The sequence below is a fragment of the Hypanus sabinus genome, chromosome 3 (genome assembly GCF_030144855.1).
Source record: "Hypanus sabinus isolate sHypSab1 chromosome 3, sHypSab1.hap1, whole genome shotgun sequence".
Lineage (NCBI taxonomy): Eukaryota > Metazoa > Chordata > Chondrichthyes > Myliobatiformes > Dasyatidae > Hypanus > Hypanus sabinus.
Window position 1 is genome coordinate 59,002,982 of NC_082708.1, and position 20,317 is coordinate 59,023,298.

Here is a 20,317-nt window from a genome sequence, read left to right on the forward strand (position 1 = left end):
AAAAATAGACACTGTTGTGCTTTCTTCATAATAGCACTTACTTACTGGGACCAGGACAGGTCCTCTGAAATGATAGCATTGAAGAATTTAAAGTTGCTGACCCTCTCCACCTCTGATCCCCCAATGAGGATTGGCTCATGGACCTCTGGTTTCCTCCTGAACTCAATAATCATCTCCTTCTTCTTCCTGACATTGAGTGAGAGGTTGTTCCTGTGGCATGACTCAGCCAGATATTAAAGTTTCCTCCTATATGCAGATTCGTCACAACATTTGATTTAGCCAATGACAGTGGTGTCAGCAAACTTAAAAATGGCATTGGAGCTGTGCTTAGCCTCACAGTCATAAGTATAAAGTGAGAAGAGCAGGGCTAGGCACACAGCCTGTGGTGCACCTGTGCTGAGGGAGATTGTAGAGGAAGAACTAAATGGCATCTGCAAATGATGAAATCAAGGATCCAGTTTCACAAGGAGGTATTCAGGTTGTAGAATCGTTGTGGGTAGAATTAAGAAACTGCAAGGGAAAAAGACCCTGATGGGAGTTAGAGACAAGCCTCATAATAGTAATCAGGATATGGGATATAAATTTCAATGGGAAATAGAAAAGGCATGTTAAAAAGGCAATGTTGCGATAGTCATGAGAGATTTCAATTTGCAGAATGCCTATGCCTTTTTCGAGCAGCTTGTGGTTGACCTTACTAAGGGAAAGGTGTTTCCTCAATTGCATGTGTGCAATGAACCAGATTTGATTAGGGAGCTTAAGGTAAAGGAACCCTTAGGAAACAGTGATCGTAATACGACAGAATCACCCCGTAGATCGAGAGGGAGAAAATACAGTTGGATATATCAGTATTACAGTGGAGTAAAAAGAATTACAGAGGCATGAGAGAGGAGCTGTCCAAAGTTGATTGGAAGTGGACACTAACAGGGATGATGGCAGAACAACAATGGCTGGAGTTTCTGCAGGCAATCTGGAAGGAGCAGAATGGATACATCCCAAAGGTGAAGAAGTATTTTAAAGGGAGGATGAGGCAACAATGGCTGACAACACAAGATACCATAAAAGCAAAAGAGAGGGCATATAATATAGCAAAAAATAGTGGGAAGGGAGAGGATTGGGAAACTTTAAAAAAATAGCAGAAAGCAACTAAAAATACTATAAGGAGAATAAAGATGAAGTAGGAAGGTAAGCTAGTCAATAATATCAAAGTGGGTATCAAAAGTTTTTTCAGATATATAAAGAATACTAGAGAGGGGAGAGTGGGTAACGGACTGCTGGAAAATGATGTTGGAAATGTAGAAATGGGAACAATGAAATGGTGGGCAAACTTAATAATTATTTTGCATCAGCCTTGATTGTGGAAGACATGAGCAGTATGCCAGAAATTCTAGTGTCAGAGGGCAGAAATGAATGTAGTTGCTATTACTAAGGAGAGGTACTTGGGAAACTGAAAGGTCTGAAGGTAGATAAGTCACCTGGACCAGATGGACTACATCCCAGGGTTCTGAAAAGGCAGCTGAAAAGACTGTGGAAGCATGAGTAATGATTAGTAATGATAAAATAAGCCATAATCAGCATGGTTTCCTTACGGGAAAATCTTGCCTGATAAACCTGTTGGAATTCTTTGAAGAAATAACTGGCAGGATAGACAAAGGCTAGCATGGGTAGAATATTACCAGTCTGATAGGCAGCAGAGTTGGAATAAAGTGGGCCTATTCTGGGTGGCTGCCGGTGACTGATGGTATTCCATGGGAGTGGTATTGAGACCGCCTTTTTTCACATTATATGTTAACAATTTGGCTGATGGAATTGATGGCTTTGTTCCAAGTTTGCAGATGATACACAGATAGGTGGAGGTGGAGGCAATGTTGAGGAAGCAGGGAGTCTGCAGAAGGACTAGGAAAGTTTTGGAGAATGGGCAAAGAAATGGCAAATGGAACATAGTGTCAGGAAAGGTGTCAGGAAAGGTTTGGTAGAAAGAATAAAGGCATAGACTATTTTCTAAACAGAGAGAAAAAATTAAAAAATCAGAGGTGCAAAGACATTTGGGAGTCCTATGCATGTTAATTTGCAGGTTGAGTCAATGGTAAAGAAGGCCAATGCAATGTTAATATTCATTTAAGAACACTAGCATATATGTAATGCTGGGGCTTTATAAAGCATTGGTCAGAGTGCACTTGTATTGTGAGTAATTTTGGGCCTCTTATCTAAGAAAAAATGTGCTGGCATTGTAGAGGGTCCAGAGGAGGTTCACGAGAATGATTCCAGGAATGAAAGAGTTAATGTATGAGGAACGTTTGATGGTTCTAGGCAGATACACATTGAAGTTTAGAAGACTGAGTTGGGGGGGGGGGTTCACATTGAAAGCTATTCAATATTGAAAGGCCTAGATAGAGTGGATATGGAGAGGATGTTTCTTTTATTGGCTGAGTCTAGGACCAGAATAGAAGGATGTCCAACTAAACCGAAGATGAGAGGAATTTTTTTAGCCAGATGGTGGTGAATCTGTGGAATTCATTACAACCAACGGCTGTGGAGGCCAAGTCATTGAGTATTTCAAGTGACAGATTCTTGGTTAGTCAGGGCATCAAATTTATGGGGAGAAGGCAGGAGAATGGGGTTGAAAGGGATAATAAATCAGCCATGATGGCAAAGCAGGCTCAATGGGCCAAGTGGCCTAATTCTACCCCCATGTCTTATGGTGTTATGGGTTCTTAGGTATGCAGGAATAAGTTAATGGGCGTGAACTCCCTTTTCCTCTCAGTAGAAGCTGGAAAAATACATCTCCCCAGGTGCTAGGAAACCCAACATCACATCAACAGATCTTCATTTACTCATTTTACACCTCCATCACCTCAAGTGTTCCCTTTAATGCTTCATTCCATTTCATGTTTTTTCTTCATCAAGGCTCACTTTAGTGGGCTGCAGTTCTTAATGAATCTCTTCATAGCATCATCAGCCCCAAAGGCATTGGTAATAGCATCAATCCCAATCCTATAGTAAACTGAATTATGGTTGCAATGAAATTTCCTGCTGCTCATTATTAACAAATCACCAAATGTAGCTACATGCAACAACAATATAATCCTGTCTCCAGTTCCATCTGTCACCCCATTCCCACATGTTTATATGTAATTGTGAAGAGTGAGAGTTTAAAGCCAGTGGGGGTAGTTGGCACATTTTGCATACTACAGTTCCCAAGGAGACATTAGATTGGATATGGGAAGAGAGAGCTTAAAAGCAATGGGGCAGGGACAGTCGGCACATTTTGCACGCCACAGTGCCTAAGGGGACATTAGATTGCACAAAAGTGAGCGGGGGCAATTGAGACATCTTACATGCCACAGTCTCAGAGAAGACATTGGGTTGCACATTATTATCCCGGGATGACGCAGCATAGGAAAGGCACAACGGTCAGGTCTCTGGCACTAAGGCAGGCTCTGTGGCTCAGAAGGGAAGTGGGGGGGGGGGTGGGGAAGCAAGTTGTAGTGGGGATGGATTTGCTGGGTAAGAGAACAGAAAGGAGATTTTGTGAACGAGAACAAAATTCCCAGATGGTATGTTGCCTCCCAGATGCCAGGGTCATGGATATCTCAAATGCAGTCCCCAGCATTCTTAAGTGCAATGGTGAGCTGCTAGAAGTCGTGGTCCACATCGGCACAAATGACAGAGGTCGGAGGGGTGACAAGATCCTGTAAAGTGAGTTCAGGGAGTTAGGTGTTCAGTTAAAGGACAGGACCACCAGGGTTGTGTTCTCAGAAATGCTGTGAGTGCCACATGCTAGTGAGATCAGAAAGAGGAAGATTATACACTTTAACGCATGGCTACGGAGATGGTGTAGGAGGGAGGGGTTCAGATTTTTGGATCATTAGACTCTCTTCCAAAGAAGGTGGGACCTGAACAGACAAGCGGTTTGCACCAGAACTGTAATATCTTTGTGGGAAGGGTTGCCAGGGCTGCATGGGGGTGGGGGGGGGGGGGGGAGTTAAACCACAGTTGCATGGGGGATGGGAACCAGAGTGCTGGTACAGATAGTGGAATGGTTGTGGAGAAATATGTCATTAAGCCTACGTACAAAGTCAGGAATCAAAAGGTGTTCTGAGCTGTATGTGTTTCAATTCAAGATGTATTGTAGGGAAGCTGGATGAGCTTAGGGCATGGATCCGCACATGAAATTATGACATTGTTGCCATTAGTGAGACTTGGTTGTAGGACTGCAGAACTGGCAGCACAGTGTACCGGGTTTCTGCAATTTTAGACATGACACAGATTAAAGGGAAAGGGATAGCATTACTAGTCAGGGAAAATGTCATGACAGTGCTCAGTCAGGACAGACTAGAGAGCTCATCCAGTAAGGCTTTAGGGGCAGAATTGAGGATTAAGAAAAACATGACCACATTAATGAGATAATATTGTAGACCACCAAACAATCTGGGGGATTTAGAGGTGCAAATTTGTAGACAGATTGCAGTCTGTTGCAAGAAACATAAGGTTGTGATAATAGGTGAATTTAACTTTCCAAATATTGACTGGATCTCCCACACTATAAAAGGGCTGAATAGGAGAGAGTTTATCAAAATGTGTTCAAGGCAGTTTCCTTAATCAGTATGGAGAAATCCCAACTAGAGAGAGTGTGATACTAGATCTCCTATTTGGTAATGAGACAAGGCAAATGACAGAAGTTGCTTTAGGTGAACACTTTGCATCTAGTGATCATAGTGATACTAGTTTCAAGGTAATCATGGAAAAAGATAGGCCTGGTCCTCAGGTTGAGATTCTAAATTGGAGAAAGGCCAGTTTTGATGGTATCAACAAAGATATGGTAAGTGTGGATGGGGACAAGTTGCTTTCTGGAAAAGGTGTGCTTGCTAAGCGGGAGGACTTGAAAAGTGAAATCTTGAGAGTTCAGAGTCTGTATGTTCCTGTCTGAATAAAAGGCAAGGATAAAGGTTTTAGAGAACCTTGGTTTTTGAGAGATATTGAGGCCCTGGTTAAGGAAAAAGAGGTGAATGGCAGATATAGTCGGGTAGGAACAAATGAGGTACTTGATAAGTTTAAGGGATGCAATAGGACACTTAAGAAGAAAATCAGAAGGGCTAAAAGAAAGCATGAGATTGCTCCAGCAGACAAGATGAAGGAGAATCCTACGGGCTTCCTACAAATATATTAAGAGCAAAAGGTTATCAAGGGACAAAACTGGTCCTCTGTAAGATCAGAGTGGTAATCTATGTGTGGAGCTGAAAAAGATAAGGGAGATCTTAAGTGGATTTCCTGCATCTGTATATTCTAAGGAGATGGGCACGTTGTCTACAGAAGTGAGGCAAAGCAGCAGTGAGGTCATGGACAGTGTACATTCTCTGATATTAAATGAAATGAAATGAAATGGAATGACCCTATACAAGTTGCAGTGGAGGAGGTGTTCGCTGTCTTGAGCCAAATTAGAGTGGATAAATCCCCAAGGCCTGTCAACGTGTTCCTTTGGACCCTGTGGGAGGCTGGTGCAGAAATAGCAGGAGATCCAGCAGAGATATTTAAAACATCCTTCGTCATGGCCAAGGTGCTGAGGATAGCTAACCGCTCCGTTGCTTAAGAAAGGTTCTAACAAGCCAGGAAACTACAGGCCGGTGAGTCTGACGTCAGTAGTGGGAAAGCAATTGGAAGGTATGCTAAAGGACTGGATATATATGTATTTGGATAGATGGGGACTGATTAGGGATAGTCAACATGGCTTTGAGCATGGTAGGTTGTACCTAAACAATCTAAAGAGTTTTTCAAGGAAGTTACCAAGAAAGTTGATAAAGGCAAGGCAGTGGATGTTGTCTACATGGACTTTAGCAGGATCTTTGACAATGTCCTGCATGGGTGTTTGTTCAAGGAGGTTCAGAGCGGTAGGAGACTGTTACCTCTCTGACTGGAGATCTGCGACTAGTGGTGTGCCGCAGAGATCTGTGCTGAGGTCTTTGATGTTTATCATCTATATCAACGATCTGGATGATAATGTGGTAAACTGGATCAGCATATTTGTGAATGACACCAAGACTGGGGGTGTAGTACTGGGAGGTATCAAAGCTTGCAGTGGGATCTGAACTAGCTGGAAAAATGGGCTGAAAAGTGGCAGATGGAATTTAAAGCAGACTAGTGTGAGGTGTTGCAGTTTGGGAGGACGAACCATTGTAGGTCTTACACCGTGAGTGGTAGGACACTGAGGAATGTGGCAGAACAGAGGGATCTGGGAATATAAATCCATTAATTCCTTGAAAGTGGAGTCACAGGTAGACAGATTTATTAAGAAACCTTTTGGAACACTGTCCTTCATAAATCTATGTATTGAGTACAGGAGTTGGGATGTTATCTTGGAAATTGTTTAAGAAATTGGTGAGACCTAATTTGGAGTATTGTGCGCAATTTTGGTCGTGTTCCTACAGGAAAGATGTATGTGACATTAAAAGAGTTCAGAGAAAAATTACAAGCATGTTGCTGAGACTTGAGGACCTGAGTTATAGGGAAAGGTTGAATAGGTTGGGACTTTATCCCCAAGAACCCAGAAGATTGAGGAGAGATTTGATAGAGGTGTACAAATAGCATAAATGCAAGCAGGCATTTTCCACAGTAGTCGTGTGAGACTACAACTTGAAGCCATGGGTTAACGGTAAAAGGTGAAATGTTTAAGGGGAGTGTGAGAGGGAACTTCTTCACTCAGAGGATGGTGAGAGTGTGGAACGAGCGCAAGGGGCGGAAGCAGAGTCAATTTCAACATTTAAGAGAAATTTAGGTAAGTACAGGGACGGGAGGGGTATAGAGAGCTATGGTCCAGATGCAGGTTGATGGACTAAGCAGATTAATGGTTCAGCATGGACTAGAAGGGCCAAAGGGCCTGTTTCTATGCTGTAGTGTTCAATGACTCTGTAACTAATCATTACTTTATCATTAGATCAGCCTGAATTGATACAATTTGCATACCTGATCCTGAGCTGACAGTTTGTTCTACATCCAGTTATCAGCAAGACATTCCAGTTCAGAAATTATTCCTTGGACATTTGTGCTCAATGTGTAATACATTAGTGATATTCCACTTCCAAATTCCAGTTTTGTAAAATTCAATATATTTGAAAAGCTGAAATTGTTTTATTTAACATAAAACTTAGAATAGTACAGCACATTACAGGCCCTTCGGCCCACAATGTTGTACCGACCCTCAAACTCTGCCTCTCATATAACCCCTCCACCTTAAATTCCTCCATATACCTGTCTAGTAATCTCTTAAACTTCACTAGTGTATCTGCCTCCACTACTGACTCAGGCAGTGCATTCCACACACCAACCACTCTCTGAGAGAAAAACCTTCCTCTACTATTCCCCTTGAACTTCCCTCCCCTTACCTTAAAGCCATGTCCTCTTGTACTGAGCAGTGGTGCCCTGGGGAAGAGGCGCTGGCTGTTCACTCTATTTCTCTTAATATCTTGTACACCTCTATCATGTCTCCTCTCATCCTCCTTCTCTCCAAAGAGTAAAGCCCTAGCTCCTTTAATCTCTGATCATAATCTATACTCTCTAAACCAGGTAGCATCCTGGTAAATCTCCTCTGTACCCTTTCCAATGCTTCCACATCCTTCCTATACTGAGGCGACCAGAACTGGACTCAGTACTCCAAGTGTGGCCTAACCAGTGTTTTATAGAGCTGCATCATTAAATCGCGCCTCTTAAACTCTATCCCTTGACTTATGAAAGCTAACACCCCATAAGCTTTCTTAACTACCCTATCTACCTGTGAGGCAACTTTCAGGGATCTGTGGACATGTACCCCCAGATCCCTCTGCTCCTCCACACTACCAAGTATCCTGCCATTTACTTTATACTCTGCCTTGGAGTTTGTCCTTCCAAAGTGTGCCACCTCACACTTCTCCGGGTTGAACTCCATTTGCCACTTCTCAGCCCACTTCTGCATCCTATCAATGTCTTTCTGCAATCTTCGACAATCCTCTACACTATCTACAACCCCACCAACCTTTGTGTTGTCTGCAAACTTGCCAACCCACCCTTCTATCCCCATATCCAGGTCGTTAATAAAAATCACGAAAAGTAGAGGTCCCAGAACAGATCCTTGTGGGACACCACTAGTCACAACCCTCCAATCTGAATGTACTCCCTCCACCACGACCCTCTGCCTTCTGCAGACAAGCAAATTCTGAATCCACCTGGCCAAACGTCCCTGGATCCCATGCCTTCTGACTTTCTGGATAAGCCTACCATGTGGAACCTTGTCAAATGCCTTACTAAAATCCATGTAGATCACATCCACTGCACTACCCTCATCTATATGCCTGGTCACCTCCTCAAAGCACTCTATCAGGCTTGTTAGACATGATCTGCCCTTCACAAAGCCATGCTGGCTGTCCCTGATCAGACCATGATTCTCTAAATGCCCATAGATCCTATCTCTAAAAATCTTTTCCAACAGCTTTCCCACCACAGACATAAGGCTCACTGGTCTATAATTACTTGGACTACCCCTACTACCTTTTTTGAACAAAGGGACAACACTCGCCTCCCTCTAATCCTCCGGTACCATTCCCGTGGACAATGTGGACATAAAGATCCTAGCCAGAGGCTCAGCAATCTCTTCCCTCGCCTCGTGGAGCAGCCTGGGGAATATTCCATCAGGCCCCGGGGACTTACCCGTCCTAATGTATTTTAATAACTCCAACACCCCCTTAATATCAACATGCTCCAGAACATCAACCTCACTCATATTGTCCTCACCGTCATCAAGTTCCCTCTCAGTGGTGAATACCGAAGAGGAGTATTCATTGAAAACCTCGCTCACTTCCACAGCCTCCAGGCACATCTTCCCACTTTTATCTCTAATCGGTTCTACCTTCACTCCCGTCAACCTTTTGTTCTTCACATAACTGAAGAATGCCTTGGGGTTTTCCTTTACCCTACTTGCCAAGGCCTTCTCATGCCCCCTTCTTGCTCTTCTCTGCCCCTTCTTAAGCTTCTTTCTTGCTACCCTATATTCCTGAATAGACCCATCTGATCCTTGCTTCCTAAACCTCATGTATGCTGCCTTCTTCCACCTGACTAGATTTTCCACCTCACTTATCACCCATGGTTCCTTTACCCTACCATTCTTTATCTTCCTCACCGGGACAAATTTTTCCCTAACATCCTGCAAGAGATCCTTAAACATCGACCACATGTCCATAGTACATTTCCCTGCAAAAACATCATCCCAATTCACACCCGCAAGTTCTAGCCTTATAGCCTCATAATTTGCCCTTCCCCAATTAAAAAATTTCCTGTCCTCTCTGATTCTATCCTTTTCCATGATAATGCTAAAGGCCAGGGAGCAGTGATCACCGTCCCCCAGATGCTCACCCACTGACAGATTTGTGACCTGACCCGGTTCATTACCTAATACTAGATCTAGTATGGCAATCCCCCTAGTCAGCCTGTCAACATACTGAATCCGTCCTGGACACACTTAACAAACTCTGCCCCATCTAAACCCTTGGAACTAATCAGGTGCCAATCAATATTAGGGAAGTTAAAGTCACCCATGATAACAACCCTGTTACTTCTGCACCTTTCCAAAATCTGCCCCCCAATCTCCTCCTCTGTATCTCTGCTGCTACCAGGGGGCCTATAGAATACTCCCAGTAGAGTAACTGCTCCCTTCCTGTTCCTAACTTCCACTCTCTGAAATGTTCCCTTTCTAGTTTGCTGAATCATAGATGTTCTATTGTTGCTTTCTGGAATTATTTCACACCCCCAAAATCACTTCAGCTAGTGTTATCAAAAGGCACCCAAATATCTAACTGAACACCAGTCCCTTTCCTCTCACCCTCAATTCTTTTTCTTCTGTTGCAAACTCACCTTGGAAAGGTTTAATTTAGCAAATGCTGTTCAAAAGGCAAGGGCTAATCAGAAAATAACAGATTACATAATTGTTGTGTATACAGAAACTCACAGTTTAAGTAGTCTGGCAAAGTAGTATCTGTTGTCAAAGTATGAGAGGATAGCAATTTATATATTTCTCTGTGCTCCTGCTCTGGGAGGAAGTTTAGTAAATTCTGATCGATAATATCAGACTAGAAGAAAGAAAAAATAAGTTAACATCAGTATAGATAAAATATCATTCTGTGTAGATGTTATAGTAGCTTGAATATTTTGTTTGGTGAATGTGGTGTGGAGTAAATAGTTGTGTTCTATCCTTCCAAAAATACTTACTTGCATCCCTGAAGAATAGAATCTGAAATATTCTCTAACTGTATGGCTTTATATGTCATTAGTCAAAAAATTGACTTTAAAACTATAAAGGAAACTGCAAACTTTTAAAAGATCTCTGACTGAAGGATGAAATAAAGCCCAAGTCTGTTTACAGAAGAGAGGGAAAAAACTGAAATGGCCCTGACTACAGTTTTTCAATAATCTCTGGCTACAGATGTGATGCCAGAGGATTGGAGGAATGTTATGGTGTACCTTTTTTTTCCCAAAAGGAATAAGCCAAATAATTAGAGGCCAATTAGTTTTATTTCCATGATAGACAAATTACTGGAATCTATACTCAGGGACAGTATAAGCCTTCTTTTAGATAGGTGAAAAATAAAGATGTAGAAACAGTCAGCATGCATTTGTCAAGGGAACATAGTGTCTGACTAACGATTAAATTCTTGGAGGAGATAACAAGGAGGGTTGATGAGGGCAGAACATTTGATATAGCTTACAAGGATATGTGCAAATATTTCTACACAACAGAATGATCAAAACAGTGAATCCTGGCTACAATGGCAAGTCAGATGCCAAAACTGGGTCAGTTGCAGGAAGCAAGAGGTAATGGTGGATGCTTTGCTTTTGTGACTGCAAAGGCAGTTACCAATGAAATTCCACACAGCTTACCACTCTGTTGTGATAACTATTAATGAGTTATGCATAAATTTAAAAGGCATCATAAGGAAGTTTGCGGAAGATACAAAAGTGTAGTAGGAAAGCTTGCAGCTATAGGAACACATAAATATACTGTTTATTTCTGCAAGAAAGCAGCAAATGGAATTTAATCCAGGGAAGTGTGAGGTGATGCATTTGGGGAGGCTCAACGGGCCAAGGGTCTGTACAGTAAGAGAGAGGATATTTTCAAAAGTGTGGAGGAACAGAGCAGATGTCAATATAGTGACAAAAGGGTATAAAGGAAGCAAAGCTTTATTAGCCAAAGTAGTGAACAAAGAACAGAGAGATTTTGCATTAAGTAGAACATTAGTATCCTTAAATTGAACACGAGATACAGATTGATCCCAACGAGGACATGGTAACCCAGGACTAGGAGGAGAGAAGATTTATAAAAATATTCCAATGATGTTATAGCTAAGAGAAAAGATCAGATAAACTAGGATTGTCATCCTTGGAACAGAGCAGACTGAGTGGACATTAATTGAGGTGTACAAAATTGAGGGTTCTACACAGAGCAGAAGAGTTCATGATGTTGATTTAAAATAATTGACAGAAGGACTAAATGGGAAAAAAGCTTTTTCAGCCAGAAGAACTTGCTGCCTAGAAGGTTTGCAAGTCACAAAAAAAAATCTCATCACATATAAAATATATTTGGATGTGTACTTAAAGAGCCATAAATTTCAAGGCTGCAGGCCAGGTGCTAGCAGATAGGTTTTGACTCATACAGACTTTGAAGGTGTTTTATTTTGTAATACTATTTAACACAAAATGATTTTAACACATGGTCAAAGATAAGTGATGAATCTATATTCTGAAAATTGTTAGGGAATCCTAATAAACTGAACTATTTAAAAATAAAAAAACAGGAAATTCTCAGCAAGTCAGTTTGCATTGGCAAAAGAGGAAACAAAATAACATTTCCCATCAATATTTTAACTCTTTTTCTCTCTCCATGTTGTTTAACCATTTCAGCATTTCCAGTAATTTCTGCTTTTTATCATATTTTAGCATTTGCATTATTCTGTTTCTGAACTAATTTAAAAACTATCAGAAATTATTTAAAATTATTGCATAGATTTCAACATGATAAGTGTATCACTCTAAAATAATGAGGCTTACCCAGATGGCGCCCCCTAAATAAGACATTTTTAAAAAGTAGTTTCAAAAACTCTTATTTGTCTTTGAATTATAGAAGGAGATTTTCATAACAAGAAGATATGCTGTTGCATTTAACAGAAAATGCTCTTTAATATTAATATACTCACAGGTAAATGCCCAAGTAGAGGTGTGATACTATCAGAAACATAAATTATATTTCCATCTGTTGTTAGAGCTATGAAGAACCCATCCAATGCCTGTAGAATGCAGCACAAAATAATAGAAAATAATATTTTCCAATAAAACTGACTGTACCTTTATATTTTTAGAATTACAATAACTTATCTCTATTAGAGTGTAAACAATATTAAGAGATTGTTTATAAACAGCAAATTTTACAAAACACATTTATCTGAATGAATTTTAAAACAGAAACATATAATATGAATTACTGCACATTTAACATGTTGTAAATAAATCTGTGTTTTTCCAAATCAAATGCACAATATATTTTATTCTCTCCAGATTATTTTAAGTGATGGCTCAGTGTACCAGAGTACTGCATTATAGCACTGATTATTGAGATATTGTAATTACTCTTTGACTCCTGTCTGAATCCAGTGTCAGACCCAACCAGAAAGAAGCCAACAGGGAAATGAATCAGTACTGGCCTTAGCACCTAATCCACACTGCATGTACATGCAATCCTAAGAATGTTTCATGCCAACACCATTAAAGAAATAAATTGTCAGATTAAATCATATGAAGCAAGTTGACTGGATGCTGGTCTGGAAATACATTCTCATGAGGTACCTCTAACATCAGTTGTGTGAATTCCTCATTGCTCAGAAATGAAGGCTTCCAGTTATGCTGGATGATACTGGTTTCTCTCTGTGCTGAAGTCTCTAAAGAGGAATATGAGTAGCTTTAGTATTTTACTTTAATGTTTCTATTAACATTGTTGCAGCATATTTTTTATTTGTTTAAAAACTTTAAATGTTCTCCTTGACATTGACATCCACATCCATCTGTGATGGATATTTACTGTCCAGGGCTAGTAGGCCTTCCTTTCTTGCCAAGCACAACCTTGTACATAGCAGTTGATGCTTCTAAAGAGCAAACGGTTGTTCTTAAGTGAGTTAAACTGCCAACCAATATTCTTTGTTTAGCATGTTGTTGTAAATGGGAACCAGTCTTCAGTTCTTAATGTCAATGGTAAGCAATAAACAGTCTGAAGTTAAAAGGACAGCTTTTCAAACAAACAGCACTGTCTATAGAGAATAAGATGCTGGCCAATAGCATGAGGCTGACTGCTAAAGGGATGCAGCTGTAAGACAATGGGGTTATGCTAATTGGCTTGTATTAAATCAGACAATATTGGCTAAGTTGTTTAGTTCAAGAAAGCTTGCAGACTAGATTGATACTACTATTTAGCACATCAAATAGCTGATTCGTTCATAGTTGAAAGGTTTATATACTCAGTGTCAGCTTCATGCATTAATTCTGGGTATCTGAGAGATTTATCCCCAGAAGCTTTTAGACTACCTGTGGGAAAAGGTATCTGAAAAGATATCAATATAAATGCAAGAAATCATCAAGAAAAACAACAAAATGATGGGGTGAATTAGAGTCTATTCCTTAGACTTTGATTTCTGCGATGGACGATTTGTTTGTCTGCACCTTGTGGGAAAGTCTTTTTAGCTTATAGAAATTGTACTTGTGGTTTGGAAATAATTAGTGTTTCAGAAATTATTTGCAATTTGTATATCTTTTATAAGATCAAAATCCTCTGTGAGTTTTAAATGTGTTTTGAGAACTTAGTCTAAATTTAAACATGTAGCACTAAAAGTAAATGAACTCTGTTTAAACTACTTTTTTAGCTGGAAGTATCTCCTCCTTGGTACAATGTGGGGCCTGCCACTCAAATAGTGGGTGCATGCAGCTAAACTCCCCACGGAGGATAAACAGGGACATGAACTCATCTTTGAAGAATAGGTAACTACAGTATAATTTCCATTTAGTGAGGGGATCCTGAGCTATCTATATTGGATAGGGCTTAAGATCGTTTGAATTTAGAACTTTGTGTTCAGCAAACCCAATACCATCACACACCAATAGCTAAAAACTAATAAACATTCTGCATGAAAATATGTATCTGCCTGTTGTATTAAATTTTAGAAAACGTTCAATGAATGTCTGAACAGTTCAAAATGACAAATTAGCTCTTTATGCATGTACAGCATGTACAAAGTTGGTACAAGGTAAATGCAATAGGTTTGTTAATGTCTAATGTTTGCCAATAGCAGCTGGATACTTTCTTACTTTCCAAACCATTAACACGAGGATGTCTGGTAATGACAAAATGTCTGTTGGTCACTTTGAGAGCTTGATTAATGAGTTATTTCTTAGTGTCTTTCAAATCGGCTTGATGGATTCTTTTTTGAATTTTGCATTTTGGGTTATTGCTTATGTGTAATACTAATGTTCCTTACAAGTCAAAGGATTGTTATGTCCAAAACATTGCTGGACTGATGGATAAGGAGTCCAACACCTCCAGATTCAGGAACAGTTACTACCCAACAAACATATGGTTCCAGATCCGAAAAGGATAATTTCATTCACTACTTCTCTGGACTGATCCTATGATCTACAAACTCACTTTCAAGGACTCTTTACTTCTCAGCATTATTTTTCTTTGCATTGTTTGGCTTCTTTTGAATATTTATTGTTAACCTTTAACACATGAAATTCTGCAGATGCTGAAAATACAAAGTAATACACACACAACGCTGGAGAAACTCAGTAGGTCAGGCAGCATCCGTGGAAATGAATAAACAGTGAATGTTTCAGACCGTGACCCTTCTTCAGAACTGGAAAGGAAGGGAGAAGCTGCCAGAATAAATTGTGGGGAGAGGGGAAGGAGGATAGCTAGAAGCCAGGTCAAACCGGGTGGGTGGGAAAGATAAAGGGCTCGACAGGAAGGAATCTGATAGGAGAGGAGAGTGGGTCATAGGAGAAAGGAAAGGAGGAGGGGACCCTGGGAAGGTGATAGGCAGTGAGAATAAGTAAGAGACCTGTGTGGGGAATAGAAGGAGGAAGAAAGAGGAGCCAAAATTATGTATAGTTTTTCAGAAAATTCTATTGTATTTATTTTTCTCCTGTAAGTGCCAGCAAGAAAATAAATTTCAAGGTAGTATATACTAACGTATACATACTTTGATAATAAATTTACTTTGAAGCATAAACTTTGATGGAAGTCCCATCAACTTCCATATATTTCTACTGATAATATAGTCACCATCATTTCCTCATTCCTATTAGTTTTCTAATAGTTTTAGCTATTATTTTAAAAAATAACTTTTTCCATGAAGTAATTCTTTAATTTCTCTGCCATTTCCTATTCCCCATCGTTAATTCCCTCATTTATCTATAAAAGATCCCTGTGTTCATTCACTAATCTTTTCCTTTTTTACAAAATCATAGAAATTTCTACAGTTCTTTTATGAACTCTCATATTCCATATCAAACTCAATGTAATGTTATGATCCCAGCCCCCTCCTTTGTGAGAATCGCAAGAGCACCCGTTGAGGGGGGGGGGGGGGGTCAGTAGACCCAGGAAGTGAGAGAGAGAGAAACGTGAAAAATTGCACGTCCCACCAGGGATACAGAGTAAGATGCCAGCAACTATTGTCTCATGGAGACCACGCGAAAAGCCCTCGGGCAAGGTGGGCTGGTTGAGAGAGAGATTGCATCATCCCAACCTGATTGACACCCGCAACCCTGTGAGGAAGTATAAAGGAGAGTCTCAGGGGGACAGCCCCTCAGACGCACTCAGAAGACACGAGAGAGTGATCCCGCAAGCGGGATGCCATTCTGAAGGAAGCCACGTGCATTAGATTCCGGGATTGGAATTTGTGGCTGGAATCACAGGAAACCGTTTTTAACTAACATCGGGGAGAGGGAACCAACACTTCCCTGATTTCACGGAAGATTCATCAAGACTCGGCAAGTTCTTTCTCTTCTCCCCCCAATCTCTCTCCCTCGGTCGCCCCACGCAAAAAGCAGCGATTTTCAAAGGGCTGAGGCCCGCAGACTTTCAGAGTGACTTTTATATTTCCAACGGACAATCTATTAACCCCTAGACACCAGCAGAGCTCACTTCTTAATGATGATGATTACTATACCCGCGCTTTAGATTGAATGTTGACAATGTGCACTATCTGAATGTATGTATTAACCCTACTTTTACAAATAAAACGTTTGAAAATAGTGACATCAGACTTCAACGGACCTCCCTATCTTTGCTGGTAAGTTCTCCAGTTACGGGATTCATAACAGTAAAATTCTATCACAGAAGCAACTGGGTTGACATGGTAGTGTAGTGGTTAGCACGATGCATTACAGGACCAGTGACCCGGGTTCGATTCCCACCACTGCCTTTAAGGAGTTCTCCCTGTGACCACCTGAATTTCTTCCAGGTGGGTGGTCCTCCCACAGCCCAAAGACATACCAGTTGGTAGGTTAACTGGTCGTTGTAAATTGGTCTGTGGTTGGGCTAGGGCTAAATTGGGGGATTGCTGGGCGACGGAGCTCAAAGAGCCAAAAGAGCCTATTCTGCACTGTATCTCAATAAATTTAAATTTGTGCAGTGGTGAGATAATATGAAAATGTACATCTGGACACCACTTCTATTAAACTCAGTTGAATGATTACTGTGATTTTAAGACCTGCCTCATCAAGAGACCTTGTTTGACAGAATCGCGGGTAGGTATCCTTTCAGCTATCTATTCACCCCATCCTGAGTCTCCTTACACTCTTCATCATCTTACCTTGTTTTGAACTTGACTCCAGACCACTCAACACCACCAGATGCCAGACCCAACCTCCTCATGGGCAACTGACTTCAGCACATCAGTAGCAGCTGATCACGTCCACTATCTTGATGTTGCCACCTCATCTTTAAAGTGCTGATTCCCTCTCATGAGTATCAGTCTGATCCATCCCACCTGAGGATCTGCCTACACTAATCCCATTCCTTGCAATCTATGAACTGGCAAGCTAGTGGGACAAAGACTTCTGTGTAGATTTTCCATACGAGGTCTGTCCCTTTCATCCTGTGCCTTGGGCTTTCAAGACAAAGCAATAGTGCAGCACCAAGCCCAATGCGAATCCATGGCAATATTTCCATTTTTATCATCCACTTTTAAAATACACTGAGTTGGACTTTCCTGAGAAATCCCAGCATGTCTGCATGGAACTGATCATATTTCCAAACAATTCTTCACCAGTAGTCAAGGAATCAAGGATTGCTGTGTAAGTCCTAAATTTGCTGAGAGTTCCTTACTTATCTGAAGTGGCAGCCTGCTTCAGCTTCTAGCAGTTATATTTTTGTCAGGAGGCAAACTTGAGGGCAAAGTATCATCATCTGACAAAGTTGAAGGCTATGTCTTAAGCAGATTTTAAATGTTTTACAGTGCCTTTTAAAGGTATTCACCACCTTGGAAGTTTTCAGGTTTTATTGTTTAACAACGTTGAATCACTGTGGATTTAATTTGGCTTTTTTTTGACACTGATCAACAGAAAATACTCATGTCAAAGTGAAAACAAATTTCTATAAATTGATCTAGCTTTATTAAACACAAAATAATTGATTGCATAATTACTCACACCCTGCAAGTCAGTATTTAGTAGATGCACCTTTGACAGCAATTACACCTTTGAGTCTGTGTGGATAGGTCTCCATCAGATTTGCACAGCTAAACACTGCAATTTTTCCTCATTCTTCTTTACAAAGCTGCTCAAGATGTGGATCGAGAGTGAGCAGCCCTTTCCAAGTCCAGCCACAAATTCTCAATTGGATTGAGGTCTGAACTCTGACTTGTCCACTCCAGGACCTTAACTTTGTTATTCTTAAGCCATTCCTGTATAGTTTTGGCTTTATGCTTGGGGCATTGTCTTGCTGGAAAACAAATCTCCCAAATCACAGTTCTCTTGCAGACTGCATCAGGTTTTCCTCTAGGATTTCCCTGTAATTTGCTGCATTCATTTTACGCTCTACCTTCACAAGCCTTCCAGGGCCTGCTGCAGTGAAACATCCACACAGCATGATCCAGCCACCGCCATGCTTCACGGTAAGGGTGGTGTGATTTTGATAATGTGTGGTGTTTGGCTCATGCTGATGGCCAGAAAGTTCAGTTTTGGTTTCATTAGACCATAGAACCTTCTTGCAGCTGATTTCAGAGTCTCCCATTTACTTTCTGGCAAACTCTAGCTGAGTTTTCATGTGAGTCATTTTCAACAGTGGCTTTCTCTTTGCCACTCTCCCATAAAGCTGTGACTGGTGAAACACCCAGACAACAGTTATTGTATGTGCAGTCTCTCCCATCTCAGCCACTGAACCTTATAACTCTTCCAGAGTTGTCATAGGTCTCTTGGTGGCCTACTTCACTCGTCCCCTTCTTGCACAATCACTCAGTTTTTGAGGACAGCCTGCTCTAGGTAGACTTACAGCTGGTCCATATTATTTCCATTTCTTGATAATTGACTTAACTGTACTCCAAGGGATATTCAGTGACTTGGAAATTTTCTTGTATCCATCTCCTAACTTGTGCTTTTCAATAACCTTTTCACAAAGCTGCTTGGAGTGTTCTTTTGTCTTCATGGTGTAGTTTTTGCCAGGATACTTACTCACCAACAGTTGGACCTTCCAGATACTGGTGTATTTTTACGTCAATCAGTTGAAACATCTTGACTGCACTTTGACACGTAAGAGTTTTTTGTTGATTAGTGTCAAGAAAGCCAAATTAAATCCACTGTAATTCAATGTTGTAAAACAATAAAACATGAATTCTTACAGAGGATGAATACTTTTTATAAATGCTGTATATTTAGAGGCTTTTGAGAATGTTTACAATTGCTTTAAGCAATTGAATAACAAAATTAATAATAAATAATAAAATTTCAACTTTATTAATGTTTTTAAAGTATACAAAATATTAAATAAAGCTAGCTACAAAAAAAGTGAACTTTGCAATTTCCCATCAGTTCAATGGGGGCAGGTATCACCATTCAAATCAATGGAGTCACCTCTCCTACACCAAATCTAGAATAGAATTAGAGAGGTAAATACCCCAGTGAAATACTGCAAAATGCCAGTCGAATCAGCTACATGGCTGGAATTTACATAGAGTTGGTCACTCCACACGTCTCAGATCTATGGTACGTTGATGCAAGTGTAGGACTTAGCTGACAGCTGCCAGTTACCCTCAGAACCAACAGCCGCAAGCAGTTCGATTCAGCCCATTCACAGGAATTCACTCCCTAACCATTTAATATTGAATTTAATCATTTAATTTAATATAATAGCAAATAGTGGACTGGTGACCAGAGCTGACTCATCATTCTCACGAACATTTGGACCATCCTATCTACTTGCATTTGAATTCTCTTAGTTGCCCATGAGGTTCGCCCCTTGCTAAAACATTAAGAATGTTTACTGATCTAGGTTGCTCAGTTTGCTCAGAAATTTTATTTTAGTAGATGACCAAATTTCAGAATGATGGCATGTGGAATTGTTGATATGACACTGCACCCTGCTGCTCCACCCATAGAGCTCAACAATATTCATGTTATAACAACCAAAAATATGATATATGCTGTTTTGCTTTTTCCAATTTTCAAAGTTCAAAAGTGAGAAAGAAAGCCGTCAAGCACTGTTTTAAACTTGTAATTCCTGGCGCAGGCCAGGCATTAAATCCAGAATTCCTCCAGTCTCCCTGACTAGATACCACGTTATTATCTACTTAGCCAAGAAAAGATGCAAGGAGTGGTGGCTTCAAACATTTTGAAAACAGGTCAAATTTTAAATTTGAATACATCAGTTAGAACTTACCATTGTGTTTTTGTAAAAAGTTTATTGTTTTCTGGAGCACTGTAGACTTATCCAGCTTACGGATACTGCCTGGAAGCATGACACTGAGTTCTTTAATAAGGACATTGAACTGATCACGTCTCTTTTTCTCAGATTTGTTACGTGAAGCCCTAAATTAAAATACAAAGTATAAATTGGCATCAGGTTGGACACAGAATCAATAAAACAGTTTATACGTAAGCAGAATCAGCTCCTGTTTTTTTACGAAATCTTACTAATCCCTATTACTGAGCCCATTCCCTCTGGGCTCAGGTATATCAATTTCCAGTTTGTGCTTAAAATAAGTGTTAGTTCCCTTTTTACCATATTCTACATGGTTCAACACCTATGTTGACAGGCTTCCAG

At 40.4% G+C, this 20,317-nt stretch overlaps 1 protein-coding gene across 10 annotated transcripts in view; it reads right to left on the bottom strand.

The window, feature by feature from the left end:
- LOC132391364 (neuronal PAS domain-containing protein 2-like) overlaps window positions 1-20,317 on the bottom strand; it is a 122,156-nt gene that overhangs the window by 41,116 nt on the left and 60,723 nt on the right. For all 10 annotated transcript variants that reach the window (XM_059964442.1, XM_059964441.1, XM_059964440.1 and 7 more), the window contains 4 exons: window positions 19,934-20,082; window positions 12,856-12,947; window positions 12,210-12,299; window positions 9,968-10,088 (listed from right to left, as the gene is read on the bottom strand). In XM_059964442.1, the coding sequence (XP_059820425.1) occupies window positions 9,968-10,088; window positions 12,210-12,299; window positions 12,856-12,947; window positions 19,934-20,082 (452 nt within the window). The remainder of the gene's footprint in view (window positions 1-9,967; window positions 10,089-12,209; window positions 12,300-12,855; window positions 12,948-19,933; window positions 20,083-20,317) is intronic.